General features: G+C 40.6%; 1 protein-coding gene across 1 annotated transcript in view; it reads left to right on the plus strand.

Moving 5' to 3' along the window:
• Positions 1 to 733: 733 nt before the first annotated feature.
• Positions 734 to 26,248, plus strand: part of aqr (aquarius intron-binding spliceosomal factor) — a 49,154-nt gene continuing 23,639 nt past the window's right edge. The window contains exons 1-25 of the mRNA XM_084381666.1: positions 734 to 824; positions 1,291 to 1,396; positions 1,922 to 1,978; positions 2,256 to 2,296; positions 2,557 to 2,592; positions 2,708 to 2,828; positions 2,987 to 3,127; positions 4,452 to 4,520; positions 4,660 to 4,760; positions 4,865 to 4,941; positions 5,918 to 5,982; positions 8,063 to 8,179; positions 8,278 to 8,391; positions 8,791 to 8,894; positions 12,038 to 12,140; positions 13,939 to 14,059; positions 14,524 to 14,665; positions 15,314 to 15,492; positions 16,499 to 16,666; positions 19,588 to 19,757; positions 21,082 to 21,323; positions 21,440 to 21,589; positions 22,341 to 22,410; positions 23,829 to 23,939; positions 24,541 to 24,650. Coding sequence (XP_084237792.1) covers positions 1,313 to 1,396; positions 1,922 to 1,978; positions 2,256 to 2,296; positions 2,557 to 2,592; positions 2,708 to 2,828; positions 2,987 to 3,127; positions 4,452 to 4,520; positions 4,660 to 4,760; positions 4,865 to 4,941; positions 5,918 to 5,982; positions 8,063 to 8,179; positions 8,278 to 8,391; positions 8,791 to 8,894; positions 12,038 to 12,140; positions 13,939 to 14,059; positions 14,524 to 14,665; positions 15,314 to 15,492; positions 16,499 to 16,666; positions 19,588 to 19,757; positions 21,082 to 21,323; positions 21,440 to 21,589; positions 22,341 to 22,410; positions 23,829 to 23,939; positions 24,541 to 24,650 — 2,693 coding nt within the window. The 5' untranslated portion in view covers positions 734 to 824; positions 1,291 to 1,312. The remainder of the gene's footprint in view (positions 825 to 1,290; positions 1,397 to 1,921; positions 1,979 to 2,255; positions 2,297 to 2,556; positions 2,593 to 2,707; positions 2,829 to 2,986; positions 3,128 to 4,451; positions 4,521 to 4,659; positions 4,761 to 4,864; positions 4,942 to 5,917; positions 5,983 to 8,062; positions 8,180 to 8,277; positions 8,392 to 8,790; positions 8,895 to 12,037; positions 12,141 to 13,938; positions 14,060 to 14,523; positions 14,666 to 15,313; positions 15,493 to 16,498; positions 16,667 to 19,587; positions 19,758 to 21,081; positions 21,324 to 21,439; positions 21,590 to 22,340; positions 22,411 to 23,828; positions 23,940 to 24,540; positions 24,651 to 26,248) is intronic.

Here is a 26,248-nt window from a genome sequence, read left to right on the forward strand (position 1 = left end):
GGGCAATGCATACCATGCCAGACTAAAGGGGCTACAGCTATTTCAGATAGCAACAAGCTGCCCAGTGATGAAATTGTGAGGAATGTGGTTGAGAATCAGATGCATCCAGGTGATTAATAGTGTCAGCCACTAAATGTATTTGAATATGACAAGTGCACTGTAAGATTTACAAGCAAAAGCAATATTAAGCAACATTATTTGTTTAACTTTAGTTTGACCTAAAATAAAAGAGTCAGCTAAAAAGAATAGTTGAGATATTTGTTTCAAATAGTTTATGTCTCCCTTTAAACCTAAACGGCATTATCTTAATCCACACAGGTCAGAGGCTGGTATATGTGATATTTGTGGCAAGACGTTCAGCACATCAGATCACACCCACTTAAATATTTGAAATGTTAGTGCAATGTTTGTTTTGTGTTAAATGGTGTTTATGATTATTATAATGTTTGTGTCTACTGTTTTCATATAAATTATGTGATAGATTTGTGATAATGTAGAGATGTGTACTATAAATTAAAAAATACTAATACATTAAACGTGTTTCATATGGTATGTTATACTGTCTGTTGTTAAATATGATTCAGTCTTCTGAAAAAGAAATATTTAACAATGATTTTCGTACTTTAATTCAATCTTAGTCAAGTTGTCTTTGAGAAATGGGAAAGCTTTCTCAGTAGGAACGGAAGATACGACCTTGTTCTTGGGGACGACTTTTAGGGACGTACCAATTCAGGAAGTCGGTCGCATACAGCGCGTTTTCGTTGTGTACATGCGTAACCTGCCGTTCAGCGGCACTTTACGCTCATGCTGAAGTAAACTAAAAGGTAAGTGAGCTTACTTTATCATTTTTATATGTATATGCGTACGAAATGGGACTAACAATAAAGTTATTGTCAAAAAAATATCTCTCTGTCAGCCTCTGACTGTTCAGAGCTGCTAATTAGCCTAGCTCATCATCTGATATTGAGAAACGGCTAACATTTACTAATGATAACATAGTATTTACCGCCGTTATATTAAAACTAATATCGTATAGGAACGATGGCACCAATGTGACAATTATAAAAGTATCGGGAAGACATTTGAGTAGTTATAATGTTTATAATTGCCCGCAATCAACTTTGATTCTCTAAAGTTTTTAACCTAGCTAGCTAACTTTCTCAGCACTGTTCTTGCATATATTTTTTCAGACATTTGCTGAGTACATGAAGTTCAATTCAAATCCTGTTTGTCTTAATGAGTAGCTATGATTACTTTCATACTATCTTATTTTCGCTCTTTTTCTCACAGTCATTATTAAAGCTGTTTTGAGATGGCCACCACTGAGAAAGAGACCCCGGCTAAGAAGGCTGCAGCGCCTTCTGTGTCCCAGATAAATGCTGAATATGTCACACAGGTAATTATTGTGACGTTACATTACACATGTGGTCCAGCACTGTATGTTGAAATACGTTTTTCCATGCTGAATACATCAAGAGTGTGTCCTCACCTGCAGTCAGTTTTGTACATTGATCCAGTGAGTCTGTTTAGAGGACATGAACTCCAGTTCCACAAAATAATAAATTACTGCATCCTGTGTCATCCCACTACATGTAAAAAGTATTAATGTGTGGGATGGGGAGATGGAGGCAACTAGGAGGAATGGACCAGTGATATAGCATTTGTTCTGTTACTCTAGTAATGTTCAGTCTTTGTTCAGAATTTTCTCTTGTCTCGATATTTCTCTATTTGGTGTTAAACCCGAAGAGTATAAATCCAAATCAGACGACCACAGAAGTGTTTATCTTGTTGAGCTTTGCACCCATTCAGCATCTTGTTAATGCATCATTTGTGCTCACCACTGTGGTGTTGAATGGGCTTTATGTATGGTCGTGCTGCCATGTTGACTTCTATTGATGTTTTCCTCATTTCCTTTTTTCAGTTGGCTAATAAATACTGGGCTCCTCATGCCAAGAATAAACTACCCTTTGACCCTAAGGTGAGTTATAGGCACTGCTGGATCTTAGAGGTGTCAATATACTGTATAGAATGTTTATTTGTTGCAAAACATTTGTTCTACTGTATATACTTTATTTATCATAGAATGTGTAGCATGTGTCTTGGTTCTAACTGGAATGTCTGCTAATCATTTAGTTAGTCAAAATAAAATAGTAAAGAGGTGTTATATGCTGCTTCTCCAGTCAGTTAACACATTGAGGGAGGGGATCACCTGTGTCTGCCCCTGAGAATTTTAACCTGCTTTTCTTTTTGTTTAGGTGATGGAAGATGTTTACGAAAAAGAGATTCTCAAGTCTAAGTAAGTACACATTTTTTATTTTATTTTATTTTTATTTTTATTGCACACAACATTAGATACAATAATACAATGCCATCAGCCTTATATGAAGGACCCCCCCTCTCTTACAGAAAAACAACAAAACAATAAAAATGAATATAACATGTATGTATGTATGTTTGTAGTATCTTCAACTGTAACTGCTGTATTTAATCCAGTGAAAACAATTCACGCTAATTTATCTCACCCCATTGTTGTTGTTCTTTCCCGTCTGTTCACAGATTTGCCATCAGAAAAATTATGCTGCTTGAGTTCAGGTGGGATATTTCACTTCTTCTTATTTCCTCTTTTCTATTAAGCATTAATGAATCAACAGTGGTAACACGGCTTGGTAAGTAGATATTCATACTTTTTTTTTTTTGCATCTTTCAGCCAGTATCTTGAGAACTACCTGTGGGTGAACTACACTGCCGAGGTGTCGAGCAATGCCTACCTCATGTCCATTTGTTGCATCGTCAACGAGAAGTTCAGAGAGAATGTCCCAGCTTGGGAGGTAAGAAATGCAGTTCCTCATCTAAGTTTGGACTAATTGTCATTGACTGGTGACCTAGCTTCTGAAGACTGTATGTCACCATCGCTGATGATACCATTACCTAACCCTACCAACTAATTGCTTTCTACAACATCATTCTATCTTTTGACAATCATCAGGTGTTCAAGAAGGAGCCAAACCATTTCCCATTCTTCTTCAAATGTGTGATGGAAGCTGTATTGGCAGGTGATGAAGCTGGCCTCACATTGAAAGAACAAACCGTTCTATTGGTCTTCCTGGACCACTGCTTCAACAGTCTGGTATGTAACACTACATTGATATCCATATTTCCCTTGGGCGTATTATGGCGCTGCTAATCAGCTTAAATTTTGATTACACTATTTACATGGTTTGAAGAATGATGATTTCTCTACACAGATTTATTAAAAAAGTTCTGTATTGCTTATCACAGCACCATGAAAACAGCCCTGATAATATGAACCACCAACTAAAGCATTATTTTTAAACTTTTTAAATACAAATTAATTTTATCATAAAATTACAGTTAATGGATTGGCAAGAGTATTATTGGTGTACGTCTGGATAAGAAGATAAATCAGATGCTTAGCCTGAGAGTCCAAAATACAGTTAAACAGTTGGAGTACTTCCTTTACCATGGTATATTAATTTGCTGTGTCTAGGAACAGATTTTGTCAAATTACCTGAAAGATGGAAAGAAAATCAAGTTGTCAACTATTCCATATTTCAAATATGCTCTACTGGGAACTGCATAAGAATTTGAATAATCAGGGTTTAGGTTAAGAACGGCTTCTTAATTGTGAAAGGGATAATTTGCCAAATTATAAGTGGATGTCGTGTCAGTGTTGGCTGCTATATTGCCAGAAAAAGCTGAGTTCTGCTGCTGTAAAATATGTTCTTCGGTGGACACCAGTGGTGTATTTGGTGTAAAGGAAAAACTACAAGCTATTCCAGCCTGTTTCGTTACCCCTCTTGGTAGTCAGGAGGCCTGCTGTCACTTATTAACATGTTCTCTTGCTTGTAAACTAGCTACATTTCAAGCAGTTATAGCATCCCAAAATATGAGTACAGAGTATATTTTACATTTCTGTGCGCAATGGATCCTAGTTCATGCAGGCAATGCAGCAGCATAACTCGGCTTTCTTTGTTAAAAGCACGCACTGAAGAGTTTCATTGCTTCGGTTGACTGCATCTACCATCAACACTGATTGGACTTGCGCATAAAACAAAACAACACATTTTCTGTGTAATCTAGGCAATGCCACAATGCCTTGTTTATAAATGTAGAAGTTGAGGCAATTATTTGTAATGTCCACTAGGTGGCAGTAGTAGACCAGCCAGTACAACTTGGGTCAGATCCCACCCATCTGTAGCCTCTGCAGCCGCATTAAACCACAGGGAAGCACTGCAGATGTCTCACTTTAAAAATCTGCTGTGATAGCCTGCTGCACTTTGATTGTATCCTATAAAGGCCTCTAAATATTTTAGTTGCAGACTTTTATTATGGGCTGATGTGTAATAAAAATCTGTCATACACAGTACATTCTGACATCTCTTTCTTTCATTATCTCTCTCTCTGTCTGTCTTTGTATGCCTCTCTCTCAGGAGGTAGATTTGATCAGAGAGCAGGTGCAGCAGCTCATCTCTCTGCCTATGTGGATGTGCCTCCTACCAGTAAGTTGTCTACCTATTACCTTAATTAAGTTTCTCTGGTGGTTAACGATGCACACCAAGTAATGACGTTGTTTGATCATTTTGTAGGACACATTCGCCTCTTTGCTTTAACACTAATTGGTTTCTGTCATGTTTGCAGTCCAGACTCCAACACGAGCTGAAGAAAGTTCCAAAGCTGCAGAAGTTCTGGAATCTAATCAAGAAGAAATTTGAAAAGATGGATGCTGACGCAGCTGAGCTGTAATATTATTTTCTCTGCTTGTGTGTTCAGATCTATACAGACGAGAAAATGATGTTTTGTTTCTAAGCTTCTTCTGATTTGCTTTTCTTCATATCTTCCTCAGGGCCAAAAAAGAGAGGACCTTCCTCTCAGCTCTCATTAAAAAGTTTCTTGGAGTTCTGGGATCAATTCCGCCATCAGGTAAACAGGAAAAAATATGTTTATTTCCCTTGGGATTTCATTGTGGTGCTGTGCACATCTGCCTCTCGTGGAATTCCTTCAGCAAAAGAAATGCCCATTAGATTTTGGTCCTGTTTTAATTAAAAAAATTGTGTATCCCACGTGTGGATTTCTACCTCCAAATACTGAATAAAATGAATGACCCAGATGACTCTCCCTGTGACTGTGGTCCCAAAGCAGGTCTTTGCGTGTGCTCTCTCTACTTCTCTACTTTTCCCGCTATGATTAATGTACTGAGGCGTTTCTAGAGCTTGCAGAATGTTAGAGAACACACCTCTTCAGTCCCAGGCCATATTGCCAGTATGAAACACAATATTACCCCTTTTCATCGCTATTTCAGTTGCAGTTACTCCCCTTCTTTCTTTCTGAGTCGTGCAGCCGCCGAAGGAGCATGTGCTCCAGCTGCCATACAGCCACCGGCACAGACTCCTGTGTTGTAATGCAGGCCGACACAGAGGCCCCCCACCTGGTTGCTAAAAACAGAACAAGCTTATTTGTGTGTTTAGGTAGAATTCAAACCTGACAAAGTAGATAACAATCCAACGCCCAGCAGGATCCACATCACTCTAATGCTTGCTGCATGCCTCAACTTTAAGTGCACACACTCACACACAGACACACGCACCGACATACTTAATGAGGGCTGAGGTCCCAGCATGCTGCTGTGCTGGCATTGCAGTATCTCATAGTGAAGCTCAGACACTCAGCATGGCACCTCTGAGTTGTCCACATGCGTTTGCTATCCTCATGTCCTAGGTGATAGCTACAGTGCCTCCTTTCCACTGCTACATCTTATCGTTCCCCATCTTTATTTGGCCTTGTTTGTTCATATCATCATGTCTGCTTGTCTGTCAGATTGAGTTTGCCATCGACAACAAGCGTCCCCTGATCTAAAGTGAAGTGCTAACTTCCCTGATTTCCCCCTTATTTCTCTTAGGGCCTGTATCCATGGACAAAGTGCATTACTGCGAGAGATTCATTGAGCTCATGATTGATTTGGAGGTAAGACACATCATTTGCCATTTTTATTCCCTAGATTGGATAGCTTTATTGGGAATTTACAGTGTAAGATGATGCACTCAATCATTACACAGACTAGTCAGACCCTCAGAGTGTAGAGCTGCAGTGTATTTGCTTAATCATGGTATCCTGATGAAGGAAGCAGTGTAGACATCAATTTCTGCAGAGCTCATTTGGCTTTTGTCCTTCACATTTATAGCTAACTCAGGTCAGCAGACAGTGGATAATTGTTGACTCTCAACTCCACACAATGCGTCTCTGTCACTGCTGTCTGCAAAGCTGTGCAGTATTTGAAACACTAGTCTTTGATTGCAGTCTGAGAGGTTATTTTCAGCCTTATGGCTTTTGACATCTGGTGTAAGGTGTAAAGTGATGTGCAGTCTGCTGGACAGATGGGTTGATGGAGCGATGGAGGAAAAGCATGTTTACTTTGTTTTATCAACCATTTTTAAGTTGACAACATCCTGTTATGAATTAATTACCTCCACCAAGGACGTTATATTTTCATCTGTGTCCATTTGTCGGTTGGTTGGTTTGTCAGCAGTATTACACAAAAACTACTCAGCAGAGTTCCACAAAACTAAGACGGGGTCTTGGCCCAGAATAGACCCCATTAACTTTTGAAACAATTAATGTATTTGAGTAAACATTTATCACCATTTTCACCATTTTCTAAAATTTTATAGACTAAACTAATTAAGTGATTAAATGATGGATGAAGTCATGCAGTGGAGTCTATTCTTCATCTCAGTTGCAGAGGATAACTTGGCGTTTTCAGGGTGATGAAATAGCTCATAAAAATGAGGAACCTTTATGAACTATCATCATATTGGTTCATTTACAAGATTTCATTAAGGAAAATAGAGTTTGACATAATGTTTCACGGAGGCAGCGTTGCCAGTGAGGTTGTATAAGTGAAGACACAATGTCACATAAGATTGTTTGCTGTGCAGATCTCCTGTTACCAGCGAAGGAGCTCAATAGATTTCATCTGGCTGCCTGCTGACAGGCCGGCCTTGCCGTTCCTGGCAGCAGCTAGTGGCCGGCCAGCTGACGGTCTCTAGAGACATCTTCTGTCCTTCAGCGCTATCCTTTTACAAAGCCTCAGATGCTTGAAATCCATACTTCCCCTCTCTGATGACGACCTGAAAATTAACGCAGGGAAAAAAAGATCCCCGTTTTCATGGCTGTTTCATGCCTGCTGTCAGGACTGTATTGAGATCAAAGATGCTGGTTGGATATCAAGGTATCTGTTCTCACAGTGTTTAGGTATCACTTGCTGCACCTGCTGCCTTTTGAAGAGCAATTTTCAATGAATAAAATAATAGATTTTTCATTTTGTTGGTGTTTTGCTGTTCCATGTCCCATATCATATTTCACAATGCAGTTTTTTTCTGGGTATTTCTTCATTTTCAGCCTTTGTTATTTGATAGATTGAACTCCTTTTTTGTTCCTAGTCCACCAGTCATTCTCTCATTCAGACTGTCAGCTTATCACCATGTTGAGTTTTTCTTTCTTACATCGCTACCAAAGCAGCTCTGTTATCTCATTCTGACAAGTTTCCTCTGTACTTGCCTTCATGTCGTGTCTGTGTGCTACAACAAGCAAATGAATAACAGCTATAGAGGTAGCCTGTTTTTTTCCCCATGTCTTCTTCACATCACACTGCCATTTTGCCTTGTTGTTTGCTGCTCTACCATTTAAAATAACCTCAAGACAAGAAAAGACCATGGATCAATAAGATGTATGGATAATCGTGGTCCAGATGCTGGGAAATGTGGTTGTTGTTAAGTCAATTGATATATTTGACCTCTGAGAGATGTCCATTCATACAATACCGAATTAGTTTTTTCTGTGATGGAGTAGCTATTTCTTCCTGCAAATCTAGAAAATCTGGCAAATTTCTTCAGTATTTAAGTTCTGACCACTGAATTCACCCTCCATGTTTTATTTTACCAAAAATATTCCTGTTATATAGAGATACTGTCAGAAGGTCAGATATTTTAGCCACAACTGTCAACATATAGTCCAGTGCTGTAAACAAGGTGTCCTGTGTGTCCAGGCCCTGCTGCCCACCAGGCGTTGGTTCAACACCCTGCTGGATGACTCTCACTTGGTGGTCAGCTGCCACCTGTCCAGCCTCTCCCACAGAGAGAAGGAGGGACATCTCTTCTGCCAGGTTAGCACTCTTGTATATGCATATGCACTTGAAATTATTGTATCCTTGCACACTGAGATACAAACTAACTTACTTGTATTATTGTCGTTTCTGTGTAGTTGCTGGACATGCTGAAGTTCTACACAGGTTTTGAGATCAATGACCAGACAGGAAACGCCCTGACAGAGAAAGAGATGACCACTCTGCACTATGACAGAATCACCTCCCTGCAGGTAAATACTAGACATTTCTCTGCTATGTTCTTTGCCCGGTCTGCTTTGATTCTGTAGTTGTTTTTCACTGAAAGTGTTGTGATTTTCTGTATTGATCTCTTTGGGCATGATCGTGCATCTGGAGTAGATCTGTGGTGGGAGAGAGCAACAAGAGTAGAAAATAATACTGCTATCTACAGTACCAAATGTGACTTTTGTAGTTATGATAATAGATGTGAAGATTTTCTTTATCCATAATTATTTTTTAACCTGCGTATCCTGGTCAAGGCAGGTTGGCATGTGCAGTATTTTCCCATAGAGATTGTGTGTATTTGAACATCAGTCTTAATGTTGATGCTCAGTCATCCAGGTCATGGAAAATCAGGCTTAATGTTTTGCTCTGTGTTTTCTGTTTTGCAGAGGGCAGCTTTTGCTCATTTCCCAGAGTTGCAAGACTTTGCTCTGTCCAGCGTAGCAGCAGTAGACACTCGTGAATCCTTGACCAAACAGTTCGGGCATCTCAGGTAAATCACAACATCCGGAATGAATCATGAACAACTTGTGCGCTTGCAGCTTGGCAGTGCACAGATGGAGGGATGTGGTGGGAGGGTATGCATGATTGGACTGAGTACAATTACAGTGAACTGTTAATACTCACATCCTGTTGCACCAGAGTGTTGTTTTTGCTAACAAGGATTTGAAAATGTACTGCATGTCTAGTTAGAGGTGGCTCACCCTGTTTGCTTTTTTTACCAACTATATTTACTTTATGCCCTTATGGAACATACCATCATTTATAAAATTACTGTCTGTGGCAAAGAGTTTCATACGAACAAACAAAACTTATCAGCACACCTACAGATCTGCTCTTATTATTAAGTTTCTTCATCACGAAAATATGCAAGCCCCAGTTTAAGTACAGACACACATGCAGACTACCCTGAGCTGTGTTGCAGTATAGCATCAGCACCACCGTTGCTGCCTGACTTCCCTGCTAAATGGCAGCTAGTGAGCCCTTGAACAGGCAGCTGGTACCAGCCAGAGAGCGCGGCACGCCTCATTAATTTAATCGATTTGCAGTGGCTTGAGAATAAACTCTTTGAACAGCTGTGTTTGTCAGATCATATTAGCGCGCCAAAGAGCCAAAAAGCACCCTCGCTTTGATGAACTGGCTGGTGTGTGTTTTTTTTGTTGTTTTTTTAAAACCTGTGCACAAGCTAAAGGGTAGTGAAGAGACATTGATTTATCAGTTATTTGCAATAACTTCAGGGTTTCTAACCTTTCTTGGCATTTCATATCTTAATGGAAATTTTGAATTATTGATTGGTGCTCTTAGAAGGTCCTAAAACCTGATGTTTATTCTCTAAAGCATTCTGACAATGAGTGACTGATGACTTATTTATTTGTGTATGGTGTCATTATTAGTCATGATTTCTCTGAGGTGTTGGAACAACACAAATTTCCTCTTTGCAGTCAATGTTTGTATATCCATCACCCTCTCCTTAGTGGATTATAAATGCTTTAAAACCCAATCTAAGTTTCTTTGAGTCAGGCAGAGGGTTATGAGCCACGCTGAGCTGAATCAGGTACAGACTTAGCTGAACCATTTCATGTATTTCTAGAAGCTCTGCTCCTTTCCTCAGAATTAGGGTTTTGAATATAGCAGGAACCGCATTGTTCCCTGCTCCGCAACTGTCACCAAAGCAGCTCCTGGGTAACTCCAAATATGCCGATCAGATTTAACGAGGCACTTTTCATCCAAACAACTCACGCTAATGCCAGTTTATTCCAGCTGCACTACCCACGGGCTAAGCTCCCAGTCACCCGCCGCTCTGAATTTATCCGCTAAGTCCCCCAAACACACAAACGCAGCATTATTGCATAGCCTGCCCACACATGTACACACCCATTCTCACACATACACACACGTACACACAGACACTTATTTCAGTTACATAAAACGTGTTGAGTGTCATTTCAGGCCAAAGAAATGAATTGACTACAAGATCAAAGAGTATGCATCACTTTGAAATGCTATCAGAAATTGAAGAGAGTCATCACTACTGGAAATGTCAAAATAATTGGTGTAATTAGTTCTGTGGATTAGTTCCTCAGTGTTGGGCTGTCATTGGAAAGGGTGTTTCCATTTTATGTTACTTTATTTAAGAATGCCCAATGTAAATCAGATTATTAGTAATACTGCACTTAAGGGCAATTTTGAAGCACTTGTACTTGAGTATTTCTAATTGCTGCTACTTTATACTAGTGGTTCTCAAAATGGGGTCCTTGAGGGAGTTCCGGGGGGTCCCAAGCAAAAAGGGGCATAAGTTATAATCACTATAATTTCATCCATAAGCAATACAGTGACCTTATATGACTAAGTTGGTCATGTGTTTCATAAACTTTCTGTAATAAAACATCTGAAAGCTAAATTCTTATCAGATTGGGGTCATTGGTCTAATTTATGCCTTTGATATTGGTCCCTGACATGAAAAGTTTGCTGCTTTAAACTTCACTCCACTACATTTTGAAGGCAAATATTGTAGTTTTTCCACCGCTCCATTTATTTAAAAACTTAAGTTACTTTGCAGATTCAGATTAGTCACTGTTGATAGGCTGTTACTTGAAAGGCAAAAGCTGCCTGTTTTTCCTTAAGCGATGACATTGCACATCAGCTTATTAAAAGTGCTTACTCAAAATCTGAACAAAACAGCCTTCATACTATAGAGTAAACTTGCTGTAGACCAGTTTCTATCATGTCCCCATCCTTACCTTGCCTTGCCAGTAGCTCATCTGTCAGTCATGACCTGGTCCAGTCATCTCCATTACGCAGAGTGACTTCTTGTGCTGCTGTTATTTTGTTGCTAAGGGAAGGAATGTCCACATGACCTATGGCAGGTCATCCTCTGGGCCACCAGACTGCAACATTGGCAGAATTGCCACCCCACTGCCCAAGCGTGGCATCACAAGTAGCAGAATGCATGCACATACACGGATACAGTCGCTCAGTGCCACGTGTGGCTGTCAAGAGCTGTCACAATGTGTCCAGGCCCTGTCCTTCGTTGTGTACCAGACCCTGCCTTTGTCACACTGTGTCAGCCTGATTAAAACAGGTCTGTATGCAGAGAGCCATGCCTCAGCTTTCCGAGATGGAGATGGGCTTTGATTTTCATAATCCTGTCGCATCAGTGCGCCCTGGCCCCTTAACACACACATGCTGACAGGGCAGGAGTGCAGTGTCAAAGCAAACAGAAGTATTGCTTTGTGCCGCAGTGCTAACAAGCACAAAGAATTTGATAAGGCTGTGTATGGTCACATACATAGTGTTGTTGCATTCGCCATTTGCAAAATGTTCAGGAGCGAGGTAGTGTCCCAGAAAAGAGGCTGATGATCATGATTTATTTTTATAAATATGGTGCACCAAAGCAATTATATAAAGTCAGAATGTTATTTTTAATCATTGTGAAATGAATAGACATCACATTGTCCCAGTCGTAATCTTAATCTCCACCATTTCAGTCATTACCAAATCATTGTCATTGGACGGCAATTAGTTATTATCTGCTTATTGTCATTCTGCTCTGGATAAGAGCGTCAGCTAAATGTGTCATTTGCAAATGCACATTTTCTAGCTGACTAACCACTTGTTTCTCATCTTTTTCCATAGTCCCAATACACTCCACCAGGTGGCCTCGTATCTGTGTCTGCTGCCAGAGCTGGCGGAAGGGCAAGACACCCCCTATGAGAAGGTGGTTCTCTTGGAGCTGCTGGTAAGTGCAGTCTTAGCTCTTATGAAATTGTCCATGCAGGCATTTGAGTTCTTAAGTCTTTGTGGCAGTTATCTGATTTTTGGGAGACGGCCATAGCATTTAAAATTAATAAGTAAATACTCTATTGGGTGTCTTGCATACCATGCAAGACTAAGGCTTCACAGTGGCATGTAATAAATAATGAGGACTAATCTGCTGCGGTACAGTAGTACAGTGGCACACTTTTCTGTTCAAAACTATGAACTTGGACCATATTTTCTGCTGAGTATGATCCTGATCCTACACACCAAATATTAATCATATTTATTGTTAAATATCTATCAATATTTAATCCCTCAGACATCAAAATTAATTGGATGGAACTCTCTTAGTTGTTTGAGGGAATGAAGCAATAACTTTGGCACTATGTGCTTGTCAACTGGCAGTATTAAGATGCATAATTTGTCTTGGTGCACCTCTACAAACAATGTGGGTGAACAGTTATTTTCCAGAACAGTAACTGGCCAGTCAGCGCTTACGGCATATTCGGTTTTGTGTTTCTCACTTTAAAGTAATTAATTTAAGCTCTTGACCTTGGAATACATATAGTATCCCCTCTTCACCGCCTGCCCCTCGTGAATTTGCCTTCTAATCCAATTACAGCTTTATGTGGGCATTTGTGTGGCGTGGGGTGACTTGAAGATAGAGAGCCATGTTTATTTATTTAAAAAAAATATATCTCTTAAAAGGCTAGAGCTAGTTTGATTGTGCACTCTGGTTCCCCTTCCCTCGCTCTTCCAATTTTTTAAAACCCCTCCAGGATACTACTGGACCCTTGTCCCGCTAGTCTTCCCAATACACACTCACACATGTGCTCAAGACCTCTTCATCAAAGTGGGTGTTTCAAGGCTGTCCGGCGGTTAGTCATAATTACCCACTCAGACCCTCCCCAGGTCCTCTCCGAGAAGCGGCGGAGAAGAGCTGTTTCATAATTATCTGATTAGATTGTTGCAGGAGACAATGTCAGGGGACTCATTTGTGTGCGCCTGAGGTTGCCCCCAACAACCGACATCTCTGACCATGTGGGTTTAATAAGAAGCGGCCACGGGACTAGAACTCTGCCACGCGGTAGCAAAACAGTCGTACTCGCTGCAGAGAACATGCTCATGAATACGCTCACGGAGAAGGAACCATTCTTTTCGAGAGATAGTTGTGCCAATGTTAGGCTAGTTCAGGCTGTTTACCTTCTGTGGTGGAACAGATGAGCTGGTTTGTATTCAAGCAGATAGTACTCCCCTTGAGTTGTAATAGTAAATAACTTATGTAACTTATGTTTTGTCCCTCCAGAAGAGTAAAAACACTGTGGCCAAAATGAGTGTGTGCATCAGCAACACCTCGGTAGGACAAATGAGTACAAAGAGTACAGATACGTTCAGAGTATAATGCAGTTACGTAGAGTCGCACACCAGACTAGAAGAGTCATGTATGTTAGAGAACAACATATGAAGAGAAAAATGTTTAAGCACACACACTTAAAAGACATTGGCCAACTGAGGTCTAGCAGCAGAACTGCATTGAGGATGTCAAGTGATTAAAAGCTTCAGTTATACCATACGTTTGCTGTGCTTATGATGTAACTGATTTCTTTAGTGACCTGATTTTGTGGCAAGGTTTTTTTTCTTCATTCTCTGGTCCGTCTTCTAGTAACGGATAAGATACAGATCCTAGACACTGAGCCAAACAGGCAGAGGGGCAACCGTTCATTAACCCAATTTCTCTGTGTCTATGTCTTTGTCCTCTCTGTTTGTCACATACACAGGTGTCGCGTCATGAGCGCAGAATCTCTCAGATTGAGCAACTTAACCAGATGCCCCTTTATCCAACAGAGAAGATAATCTGGGATGAGAACATCGTGCCGACGGAGTACTACTCAGGCGAAGGTGTGTGTGATTGTGTCACAGTTAAGGTGCACTAGAGCACACATGCTACGCTCAGTGTCTAGTCAGTGTCTCATTCTCACAAGTATACACCCACACACACCCTGTGTTATCCCTTATCCTGAGGGCACTCATCTGGCACTGAATTGGCACCTCTCTCTTGGGGAATCCTCTTTAGATGGCAAGGACACCTTCAACAACTCACCAACCACTGACCATTCAAGCAGCATTCCTTAAGCATACTACTATTTGGCTGTAACAATAGTCTGTTGTTTGACCTACAATGTACACAGATGATCATTTTGAGATGGCTTCATACAACTTTGACTATTCAAAATCTTTTGTAATTGTTTTGGAAAAATATTCTTTAGGACCTTATGGACTAACTGTAAGTGTGCATGTGTGTTATTACTCACAAATTTAGATTATTATTAACTGTCTGTCTATTCTTTTGTTCGTCTTCTTAGGCTGTCTAGCACTGCCCAAGCTGAATCTCCAGTTCCTGACCCTGCACGACTACCTGTTGAGGAACTTCAACCTCTTTCGTCTGGAGTCCACGTACGAGATCAGACAGGACATAGAAGATGTCGTATGGCGTATGAAGCCATGGTGAGATGTCCTCATTTATGTAAAGCTACAGGAAACATCTGATGCTTGATCACTTGATATTAGAGCTGTCACTTTTTTGAAGACATCAATATTCAAAGTTTCATTAATCACATACTCATATTTTAAAAATGAGAAATGCAGGGAGTGGATACTCAACAGGAAGTGGTAAAAGTCTCATGTGGATTAATAAAAGTTTGAATAAGATTAAAAAAATGTAACATCACATTGAACTTACAGGTTCTGAGTTTGAAATAGGATTCCAGCACACTCACTGATAAGCATCTCTGGTTTCTTTGTCTACCTAAGTAGAACAAATTCCTACCATTAGCTCAGCTCCAGCATACTTTGTCTCTTTACTTCAATGAATGAAGATTCTTATCCTCTGTCTACCTCTCGCTTGGTGGCATGGAACAGTGATAATATTTTATTAAAAGACTGTGACATTCGGTACACCACATTTGGAAACCCATTGCTTAACATAATAAGTGTTCCCATTATGTCAAGTGTTGTAGCAACTTGCTTGTCGTTTCCTGCAAAAGTAAATAAGTAAGCAGTGGTGCCATGTGCTGCCCTAAATCCAACTGATTTCAATCTTGACAACAGCCCACAGCGCCTGTCTTACTTCTTGTTGTCTGTCCCTTTGCACAGGCAGTCAGAGTATGGTGGAGTGGTGTTTGGAGGCTGGGCCAGGATGGCTCAGACGATCACCTCTTTCTCCATAGTAGAGGTCGCTAAGCCCAAAATCGGAGAGAGCTGGCCTGCCCGTGTGCGAGCTGATGTCACTATTAATCTCAATGTGCAGGATCATATCAAGCATGAGTGGGAAGGTAATATTATGTGTGTGTCTGTCCTTTTTTGGGGGGAAATTGTCTGTCCACCATTTATATTTCTTATGCTAATCGCTTTTACTCACAAAGAATAATGGTAATGGAAATTAACAAAAAAAATTACTTGATCACAAAACGCATCCTCAGAAACATTTTGACTATTCCACCTCACTACCTCCCTCTTTCATTCTGCCTCGCTATACCTTTTCTTTTCCTCCTTTGTCTCTTATTGTTTCTTCTAACAGTCAACTCATAGTAAGCAGTTTATAACCTCCATAAAGTCTTCCCTCACCTCTCTTTTTCATCCCATTGGGCCTTGACTCATGACCCTTGCCTGCCTCGTGTCTCTGTGAAGACATGCTGTTTCTGTGTAGCCTCTACCACCGAGCCTCTTTGTTTTATTTTCTGATCGTTTCCCCCCTCTATTTCTCTGTGCGGCTGATAAGAGCACTGTAGATAATGTTAACAGGAGCTTGTCAGCCTTGAAAGATATTGATTCACTGGGACATAGAAAGCGCAACGAAGCCATTTGCTATAGCTCTCCAGAGAAAGATGTAGGATATGTTCACACTCTGATGTATGCCAATTGTGTATTGCACTAATTAATATAGAAAATAAATGGGTTCTTTCATCAGACAAGTGGTGTAGAAGTAATGGGAGGGATAACTGGATATTAAAAAAGTTAGCTTAATGTATCCCAAATTGATGTTTTCACTTTCTTCATACCCGCTTTTATGTTTTTTTTTTTCAATTTGTAATTCAGTGGTGGTATGAAGTATAACTTCCTTCCATCCACTAGCCATTTCCCTATCGTATAATTAAAGCTTCATGTTTTAAAGATCAGGCAAATGCTGACAGAGTGGTTTCTCTTGCATCTCTAAACTCCTCCACACTACTACTCTGTCTCGCTCCCCCATCACCTCTCTTTCTCCCTTATAACTCTTTCTCTAAAACCCTTTCTCTCTCTCTTACTCTAACCCGTCTCTCCATACTCTTTTCCCCACAGGGCTGCGGAAGCATGACGTTTGCTTTCTGATCACGGTGCGGCCCAACCTGCCCTACGGCACGCGTTTCGACCGGCGCCAGCCCTTTGTGGAGCAGACCGGCCTGGTGTACGTGAGAGGCTGCGAGGTGCAGGGTATGCTGGATGACAAGGGGCGCGTCATTGAAGAAGGTATGCTCATATGTGCCCCTGCCTGCACACACACACACGCACAGTGAAACACGACATCCATCCACCCATCAGACCTTCCATACAACCCCACCGACAGATGCTCGGGAGAGGGTCAGGCTTGTGTTGTCATGGTGACAGTCACAGTGAGACCTGACCTGGTCACATTAACATTCCATTAACCTGAGGTCAACATCAACACCTGAGAGCTTTGGGCCCTGCCCCCTGCTTTATTTATTGGATTTAACTGAAGAGCTGCATTGGCTATATCGGGATAGATGCTTCTGTAAGAGAACACCGAATGTGCTTGTCCTGCAGAATACAGTCATGTGTCATATAGGAAACACTCACCTCTGTCTCTGGAAGACGGTAGGTTCCCGCATTCAGCTCAGTTTACCCGTAGTTTATTTATTAAACAGTTTAACACAACTACAATCACACAAAACAATAAAGATTATCTGAAGGTTCAAGGTGTAATTTGTAAAATATGGCCAGAATTCAGAAGGTAGCTCCAAAAATATTGTGGGCAGCATAACGGCAGAGTAAACGACAACTGCTGCTCATTGGTAGCTATCATTGGCTGTAGATGGTTACTGTTAGCTAATATAGCTGGATTCTCCCTTTTACTAAGGAAACTATAAGTAATAGTTTTACATTTCTTGACATTTTGTTTCTTTAATTTCTTAATCAACACTGTTGTTGCAATATTATTATTATTTTTTTTTTTAATGGTTTAGACTAAAATTCTGGCTATATTTAACAACTTGCTCCTTTTAAGAAAATAGGGGCTCAGACCCTAAGCAGATGGTATTTAAAACCTATGTACACCAGCACGCTGTCTAGATTTTAAAAGGTTAATGTATGATAGTGTGACATTTACACCTAAAACAAAAAACCTAACCTAACTACAAAATGGTCTTAATATGTCTGCTCTATTAGTCGAAAAAACATTAATTAAATAGGTAAAATACAACGAATATAAGACATGGCAGCATAGCACCATTCAGTGGACCTCAGAGTAGAGCAACTGGTCCGACACAGTACAAACATTGTATCTTTAAGCTACCATATTTCCACACAGGTTGAATCCCCTCAGACCGAATCTCTGGTCTTTCCTGGAAAGTAAAATATGTTTATACAGTAACACGATCTCCTCTATTTACCCTGTCGTGCTCTTCCTCACGGCCCAAAGCAGTCCCTCTGAGGGTTTGGTTCACCCAAGTTAGCCTGCAGCACTGCTATTCTAAGTGTTTCCCCTGTGGGAACATGTGTCCATGCAGTGAAGCACCCTTTCCTCTATCCTCCCTCATCTGTTTGAATTAAATATGCAGAGGGCAGGGCTTTCTAAATAGACATGCTGCCAGGGGAACATGCCCTGCCAGTGTAGGCTTGTTTAAACTTTCAGATCCCCAGCAGGGCTAAGTGGTACTCTGGCTAACAGGATGGTGGGGCGGTGTCACATAAATCACAGGGCACCTGGTGGAGGTGTGGGGAGACGAGCTGGGAGGTGCATTCTAAGGCACTATAATTGACTTATGTCCTGTTCTAAAAGCTGTATTGTTTGTGTATGTGTTAGAAAATAGGATGTTACAAACATACAAATTCAATTCAAGTTAAAGGAGCATACATTTAAATCATGTACTGATTTAATCCTACCTTTCAGTAACTGACAGTTTTATACAATGACACATACTCACACACCTTGGCCCAGCTCTCCACATTGTTATCCCATGGTGTTGAGGGTGTAGCTTCAACTCCTAAGCTATCACCACACTCCTCTCAGTAAGGCAGATTTGACAATCCCCACATAACTGTACAGATGTACACATTTATGAGCCCACACACACACACACACAAACACACCAGAGGCCAACAGGATTGAGTTTCACTCTCCTGCTCTGTGACCTGCGGCTCCATACAAGAATCTATTTAGACATCTGTGAAAGCTGCACTTGCTGCTCCACTCACGCACCCTATGGGAGTAAGCCTAAAGCCTGTGGCCTGTCAGTCAAGCATCTACATTTAATTCCTGTCCCTGGGGAGGCATAGTACTGTAGCAAGGCAAGCCAAGGTGAGCTCTTTTTAAAGGGTTTTATTTTTTTAATGTAAGGATAGGATGGGTATGGCTATTGAAATCATGGTTTTAGAATTAGCCCATCAGAGTTAAAGCTGCTGTAAGTGATGTTTGCTTAAAAATAAGTGTTAGAAAGCTCTATATTCACACAGGAATCACTATTAATAGAGTGTTTGGTCTGTAGACCATATCTCTCCTCCACCTGCTCATGCAGTAAAAGAGAGGAAATTTGGTATCCCTGCCCACTTTATCCAATCAACTTTAATTTGACCCTTGTTTTTCTAAAGCCCCACCATACCATTTTCTTTGATTGTCCTGTTTAGTCCAGAAAGCTGCCAAAATGGCTTGCTATGCTAAAATCATCAATACATACATTAACGAATAAAGAGTGAGCTACCACGTCTTTCGTCATTGTCTTATTGCCATGGGCCATTTAGGTTTATGATATGGCAGCAACTAATAATGATTTTAACAAATATCAATTAGTCGTTTTGGCTATAAAATCCCAGAGCCCAAAGTGACTTTTTCAAATTGCATAATTGGGCGAACCAACAGTCCAAACCCAAAGAATCATCATTCACTATGAAAAATGAATAAGAAAATGAATCCTAACATTTAAGAAGGTGGAACCAGCATGTTTGACATTTTGTTTGAAAAATTACTGAAACTATAAATTGATGAATCGTCTTCTTTTTTTTCAACTTATTGTTGCAGCTCTAGTTAACATCATGTAACACTGACTTGAAATATGGCAGACAAATTTAGATTTTTTCATTGTCTATTTATCACTAAAGGCCACCATCATAACTCTGTTGCTATAACAAGTATTCTCCCTGCCTCTCTGTTCTAGGACCTGACCCGAAGCCCAAGCTGCGAGGAGACGCCAGAACGTTCCGTGTATGGCTGGATCCGAACCAGTATCAACAGGACATGACCAGCAGCATCCAGAGTGCCACCGAAGACCCATACGAGACTTTCAACATCATCATGAGACGCAAACCCAAGGAGAACAATTTCAAGGTTTGACTCTACTCTACATTGTGTTTGAGTGCTTTATCTTCAGACCTTGAGCTCTGGTCCTACCAACACCACCCCAGAGTGATGTATCGCACATATTATACTCTCTTGGGTATTGCATCTGTGAGGTTGGGGCCAGGGCAGCCCTGAGATTACCAGCCACTCAAGGCCCTCTCGGTGATCCCAGTGAGAGACACTTCTCACTGGATATTCATGTGATATTTACCCCCACCTCTCTCTCACCTTAACGAATCCCCTTGTGGTAGCAAGGCACTGTTATGCTTTCTGTAGGAAAGCATGTAATTTTATCAGTATAACATACAGGTGCCCTCAGCTGAACCCTGCTGTTAAAGGAGGTAAAGAAAGATAAACCTATGTTGGCAAGTTTTTCTGCAGGTCACAGTAAAGTTATCCACGTGTGAGTGTGAAACTTTTTCTCCCATCTGTCTATGTTGTTTTTCCTTTGAATGTTAATTGCTTTTTGTCTCATACTTTATTTGAGAGCTTCTGATTACTGCTTTGTCAAATCTGCTGTTTCCAATTTCGCCCACCCATTTCTGTCTCTCACAGCGGGAGAAATGACAGATAATTTTGAAGTGTTTCTTTTTTTATGAATTTGAAAAGCACAGGAACTAATGGGTATTCAAGAAACATTCTTCTCTATCTTTGATGTGTGACACAGATAAAAGTTAACATGTTTCCCCACCCAATGTTTGACGCTGCTGAGGGTATTAGACAGGTTGCAGCTCATTAAAATGTAATTGACAGACATACAAATTACCTGCTGTCCCATCAGCCCACCACGCAGCTATTGTTATCCAGCAGAACCACCTCTAATGGGATAGTTGTCTGTTTTCTGACGTGCCTCATTTAGTTGAATTTTTTTACCTTCAAATTATTATTAATTGTATTTTTTTTACAGGGTATCTTCACATCTATAAAAGTCTTAAATTGCGTTTTTATAAATGTAAGGCCTTAATGGTCATTAAATATTCATACATTTGAATTTGTGAGTTCTTAATTGCCACAAAACGTTTATATAATTCCATTCATCCTTTCTTTAACTTGTTTTTTGTCAGAATTAGTCAAACTTTCACATGAAAGTAAAATTTTCTGACGTTACAACTCTTTGCACCTACCACTCATCCTAATTCTGTCTTTTTGCTTTGAAATTGCACTTACCTGTTGGTAAAAATAATTTTAAAATATGGTAAAAAATATCGTAAAAAGTATTAAGCATTACATTTAATTGTCTGATACCTGTAGACACCCTGTTTTTACTTTGCAATCTATTGGTTGATTTCCATCTCATATGTCTTTGTGTTAGGCTGTGCTGGAGACCATCAGAAACCTGATGAACACAGAGTGTGTTGTCCCTGACTGGCTTCACGACATTATCCTTGGCTATGGCGACCCAGGCAGTGCCCACTACTCCAAAATGCCTAACCAGATCTCCACCCTGGACTTCAATGACACCTTTCTGTCTCTGGACCATTTGCGTTCATGTTTCCCTGGTTATACCATCAAGGTCACAGAGGAGAACCCCGAACTGCAGGTCTTCCCTTTCAGGTGAAACTCAAAGATCCAATAATTAAATGATAAAGACACGAGTTGATGTTGATTTCTATTATATTATATAATGGCCATAATAATCCCTCTTTGTCTTTTTCCTTTTGCTTTACCAGAATTAAGTTTCCCATCTCAAACAAAGCAGATAAAGGGAAGAAGAGAAAGGCTGATGAAGAAGTGGAGGACAAAGCGGAAGACATGACCTTAATCGTTGAGCCCTATGTCACCCCGAACCGTGGACCGTATCCCTACAACCAGCCCAAACGGTAGGAGTTCAAGGCCATTACTCAGGCCTTCCCGTTCACAACCTAATGGGATTAGGGGTCCAAAAGTTGTTCAGTGTTTGATTAAACTTTGACTTTCTCTGACCTTAAATAGCACTCACTGAATATGCAGTACATTAACCCTCATTCCCGAGTTCTGGCTGAAAGTGTGAATTATATAGCAGCATATTTAACATCCTTAACCTCATAATAACTTTGAACCCTATAAAACAGCACAGATGCACCAGTCAAAATGCTTATTAAAGGTACCCTACTTTGAGCCTCTGAGTATTTTGTTGGTCTGTGCCTGTCTCCATGGTATTTCCTCTGACTTGTTTGCCATGTAATCTTGTGGTGCTATTTTGGTCGTTGTTATGCCGACGCTTGGAAGATTTTATGCAATTAAAGGTGAACAGAGAGCGCTTTAATATTCCTGTACTAATAATAACACCAAAAAATAATTGCCCTTCATGAAAGTTTAAGATTCATCTTTTGGTGCTTGAGCATGTTCGGTTTGCACTTTGATATTTAAATCTTGATAGAAACAACATGTCCATGGGGAACCCCGGAGATTAACAATCTTTCAAGATGGTCTCAAAAACACCACAACAAAACTTGCAGCATTAAGCATCTCTTTAAAAAAAAAAAGCTAATGAAAGGATTTGATCACAAATTTGTTTATGCCGTCAAGGATATTCAATAGCTCCAACTAATTACTTGATTTATTAATATCAGCAATGTGCATTTCTTACAGGAATACGATTCAGTTCACTCCTACTCAGATTGAAGCCATTCGGGCTGGGATGCAGCCAGGACTCACCATGGTAAGGACTTTGTATTCTGTGTTTTAAATGTATGTTTCTCACATAAGATTCAAGATTGAATGAAAGCCACCCAAAGAAAATCTGAAACATATAAATGATCCATTTTAAATATAAAATGGAAAGATTTCAACAGACTCAGATTAAGTTGATCGCTGTACAAACAAAAGATACTTTATACATTTTTCATTTTAAAGTCACACACAAACTAATGTTTAATTTTGACAAAGTTAAAGTTACAAACATAGGGGACTAAATTAGGAGAACAAGCTATGTTTTAAAGTCATCAGGCGTATCATTGGGTGTGATGCCTTCTGAGCAAAGCCTCTAGTCGGTCCAGTGAGAGCTGATACTGCAGGTGCATACTGTTCCAGCTCGCTGTTCTAAAGCCAGCGATTTGCAACCATTAATCTTTATGATGTACACCAAGGGAATTCCCTTACCAGTAAATATGCTGCTGTTTGGTGTCCTTATCTCCATCACTCATGTAGAGGGGCGACAAATTTCCCTGAACTCCTCTGTAATTTTGGCATTGCTAATGAAATACTCTGCCACACGTATAATGACATAGGATTAAAGCCATGGATACACCCAGTCCATATGCACATCCACAGCGATTTCATTCCAGCGCGCTGTTATTGCGCTGTTTTGACATAGGTAGTGTTCTGATGTGGTGTTCGGGAGCTGGCGGTGATGTCTGAGTTATTTATTATGCAGCTAGCTGAGGTAAATATGGCAAGTGGGCTATCAGCAGAGTCGTAAAACAACTATGTATGCATGCCTTTCTGTGCACCTCTCCTCACCCCTCTAACCTTCCTTCTAGCACATGTTACAGTCGTTAGCAGCCATAACAAACACACACTTCCTCCCTGTCTGTTTTACTTTCATGTAGGAAAACCAAGGAGCTCATTATGTACTGATTTATGCAGGAGTATCTAATTGTGCTTACTATTTCAGCAGAAATTACTCACCTGAGATACCCACACCAAGACCAACCTGTTTCATGAATATTTATTTAGTAGATTGGTTGTGCTATTCCCTCCAGTTCAGTTAATACAAGGCTTATTATCATTGTAAGTTGTATACAGAGATGAAGTACTACTAGGCTTGAAAGATAGCTATGCCTCCTTTTAGCTTTTCTCCATTTTTAGTAGCTGTCTGTGTCTTTGCCCATCTGTACAGTCACTGGGGTTTTGGCACGCCAGACAACACCACAGCCTTGTTGCATTGCATTGGCACTGCCAACGATGGCGCACCAGCCTAGCCCATTCTGACAAGCCAATGGCCTAGCTGTCGCAACCACTAGGGTGTTTCTAATGCAGGCGCCGTTGCGCTGTGACCTAACTTGTGATTGTGCATATCTTCTCTTCTGCTTCTTTCTGTTAACATTTATCATCTCTTTCTTCACACCCCCTCTGTAGGTTGTTGGACCACCAGGTACCGGAAAGACAGATGTTGCTGTCCAGATCATCTCAAACCTCTATCACAACTTTCCTGAGCAAAGGACCCTCATAGTGACACACTCGAATCAGGTTAGCTACCCCCCCCCCCCCCCCCCCCCACACACACACACACACACATACACACACACACAGTCCATCTACACATAAACCAGCACAGCATACATCTCTCTGAAAAGTTTCCCCAACATCCTGCTCAAAAAACTGTTTAGCTGTCTGGAGAATTTAGTGCTTGTGCTCAGAGCTGCCTATTAATCAGGCTATAGTCGCTTTCAAACCATGGAAGAAAAATTAACATCTAAGCTCCCTTGTGCCCTGGTCTGCCACCCCTCAGTATTTAATCATAAAGTAATCGGCTGTTGTTTTAGACCAGTGGAAGCTTGCCAAAAGGAAACTTGGCCACAAGAAGCATAGCTGATACAATGATGAAAAACCTTATAGTTGAGTTGATATTAAATTTACATCCCTTATACAGGAATATACACATGCTTTTTAGCATGCTAAATACCTCAAATATGATGCATCAGTGGTACGGTATGAAGAATTAGAATGAAGGCAGTCAAAACATGTTTATATGAACAAGTACTGTTGGTAGACAAATTACACACACATGTCAAAGTAAGGATTTTCCAGATCTGATCATGTTTACATTGTTGCCACAACTCTACACCAGGCTCTGAACCAGCTGTTTGAAAAGATCATGGCTCTAGACATCGATGAGCGCCACCTCCTGCGTCTTGGCCACGGAGAAGAGGAGCTGGAGACTGAGAAGGACTTCAGCAGGTGAGGACAGCAGGGGGACAGGTTCAGAGAGATCACACACACTGATGCACCTAAACAAACAGGAATGCACACGTAAAAGCTGAGACAGCTTGATTTCATGCATGTGTGGAAGTGCATCACAGACTTATAGTGCATATACACTGCAGTTTGATCAAAGCAGACAACACACACACACACGCACTCACATACGTACAGCGCAGCTGCCCAAATACATACTTAGTATGAGCCAACACAGTGACAGGGCAACTTGATACTCTTATATGCCGGGACATGCCATGGACCTGGTTTATCTTCATTCGGCATCGTTGGCCTCTCAGGCCTTTGCTCCAGTGAAAGGGATCCCTCCCTACAGCCCTTCACTCAGGCATTTCCTGTCTGACCCTGTCATCACTGTTTGCACAACAAATTACTTGTAGTAGCCATTTTGGGGATAATTTCCAAGAAAAGCAGTATGGCAGCAAGCTGTATGAAGAGAGATGGGTGAATTTATTGCAGGCAAGGAATACAAGAAAAAATTTATTTTTGGAAAATTTCTCCAGGGCTGACTAAAAGTCATAATTATACATTTCTTAAATAATTTAGAAATTAAATTTAGGGTCAGTCATGTGCGTGTTGTGATCATGTAAGTCTGTAGTTACAGTTATGGCTTCTGGTATAAGTTAAACAGTAAAGTACAGTGGTTATGATAATATAATCATTTTCCAAACTTTGGGATGCATTAGCCCTTTTATTGAATAATTAAGTTACAACAATGACTGGATGATAACATGAATGAATACGTTTAATTTCTAGTTTTTAACACCATTAGACTTTTATCAGGTCACAAAGGACCCCACTTAAATCTGTGATGGGCGTAATTACCTGACAGTGATTTAATGAGGCCAACATAAAGTTTTAACACCAGTTGTTTCAGAACTTTCTTTGTCTACACCCTAATGGACACATAAAACCTATGCTGCCTTTATTTCACGTAGCACTGGTGTCAGGGCACAGAACAAATGGCCTCAGACAAGAACCACTAGAGTCCTGTTAAGGAAGCCCCAGTAGTTCTCCAGCTCTCTCACCCACGCCTTTGTGTAAACTCAACTGTCTGTTGCGTGTGTTTGACTGTGTGTGAGTGTGAGAGATGCCTTGAAGGATTGTGACTCAGTCCTTGCTACTGAGACATAGTGAGATGGGAAAAGAGAAGAGCACACTTTCAGCACTCATGTCAGACTTAAGAAAGGGAGATTATCTCAAGATACCCAAAACATTTACAGTTCCACATGACTGCTGTTATATTTAACTCCATGATTAGATGAATCAGCCACAACCTTCTTTTTTTTTGCTAGCAAAGCCCTTTAGCCAACTCCTGAATAAAAATAGCTCAGTGTTATTGAATATTAAGTTTTCATGCTGTTACTATTTATAGTTTCGTTATAGCCTACATTGTTAATTACCACCTTATCCATCTGTGGCACTGAGCAAATTGCACCCTATAGCTCTTAGCAACACTTCCAGAGGAGGAAGGGAGGGGCGACGTATGTCGCTCAGTTGCTATACTCGTCTATGACTACTACGCAGTGTACTGTGTGACTGTAGTATGAACAGCACTGGGG

The sequence above is a fragment of the Pagrus pagrus genome (assembly GCF_965226575.1).
Source record: "Pagrus pagrus genome assembly, chromosome: 18".
Classification (NCBI taxonomy): domain Eukaryota; kingdom Metazoa; phylum Chordata; class Actinopteri; order Spariformes; family Sparidae; genus Pagrus; species Pagrus pagrus.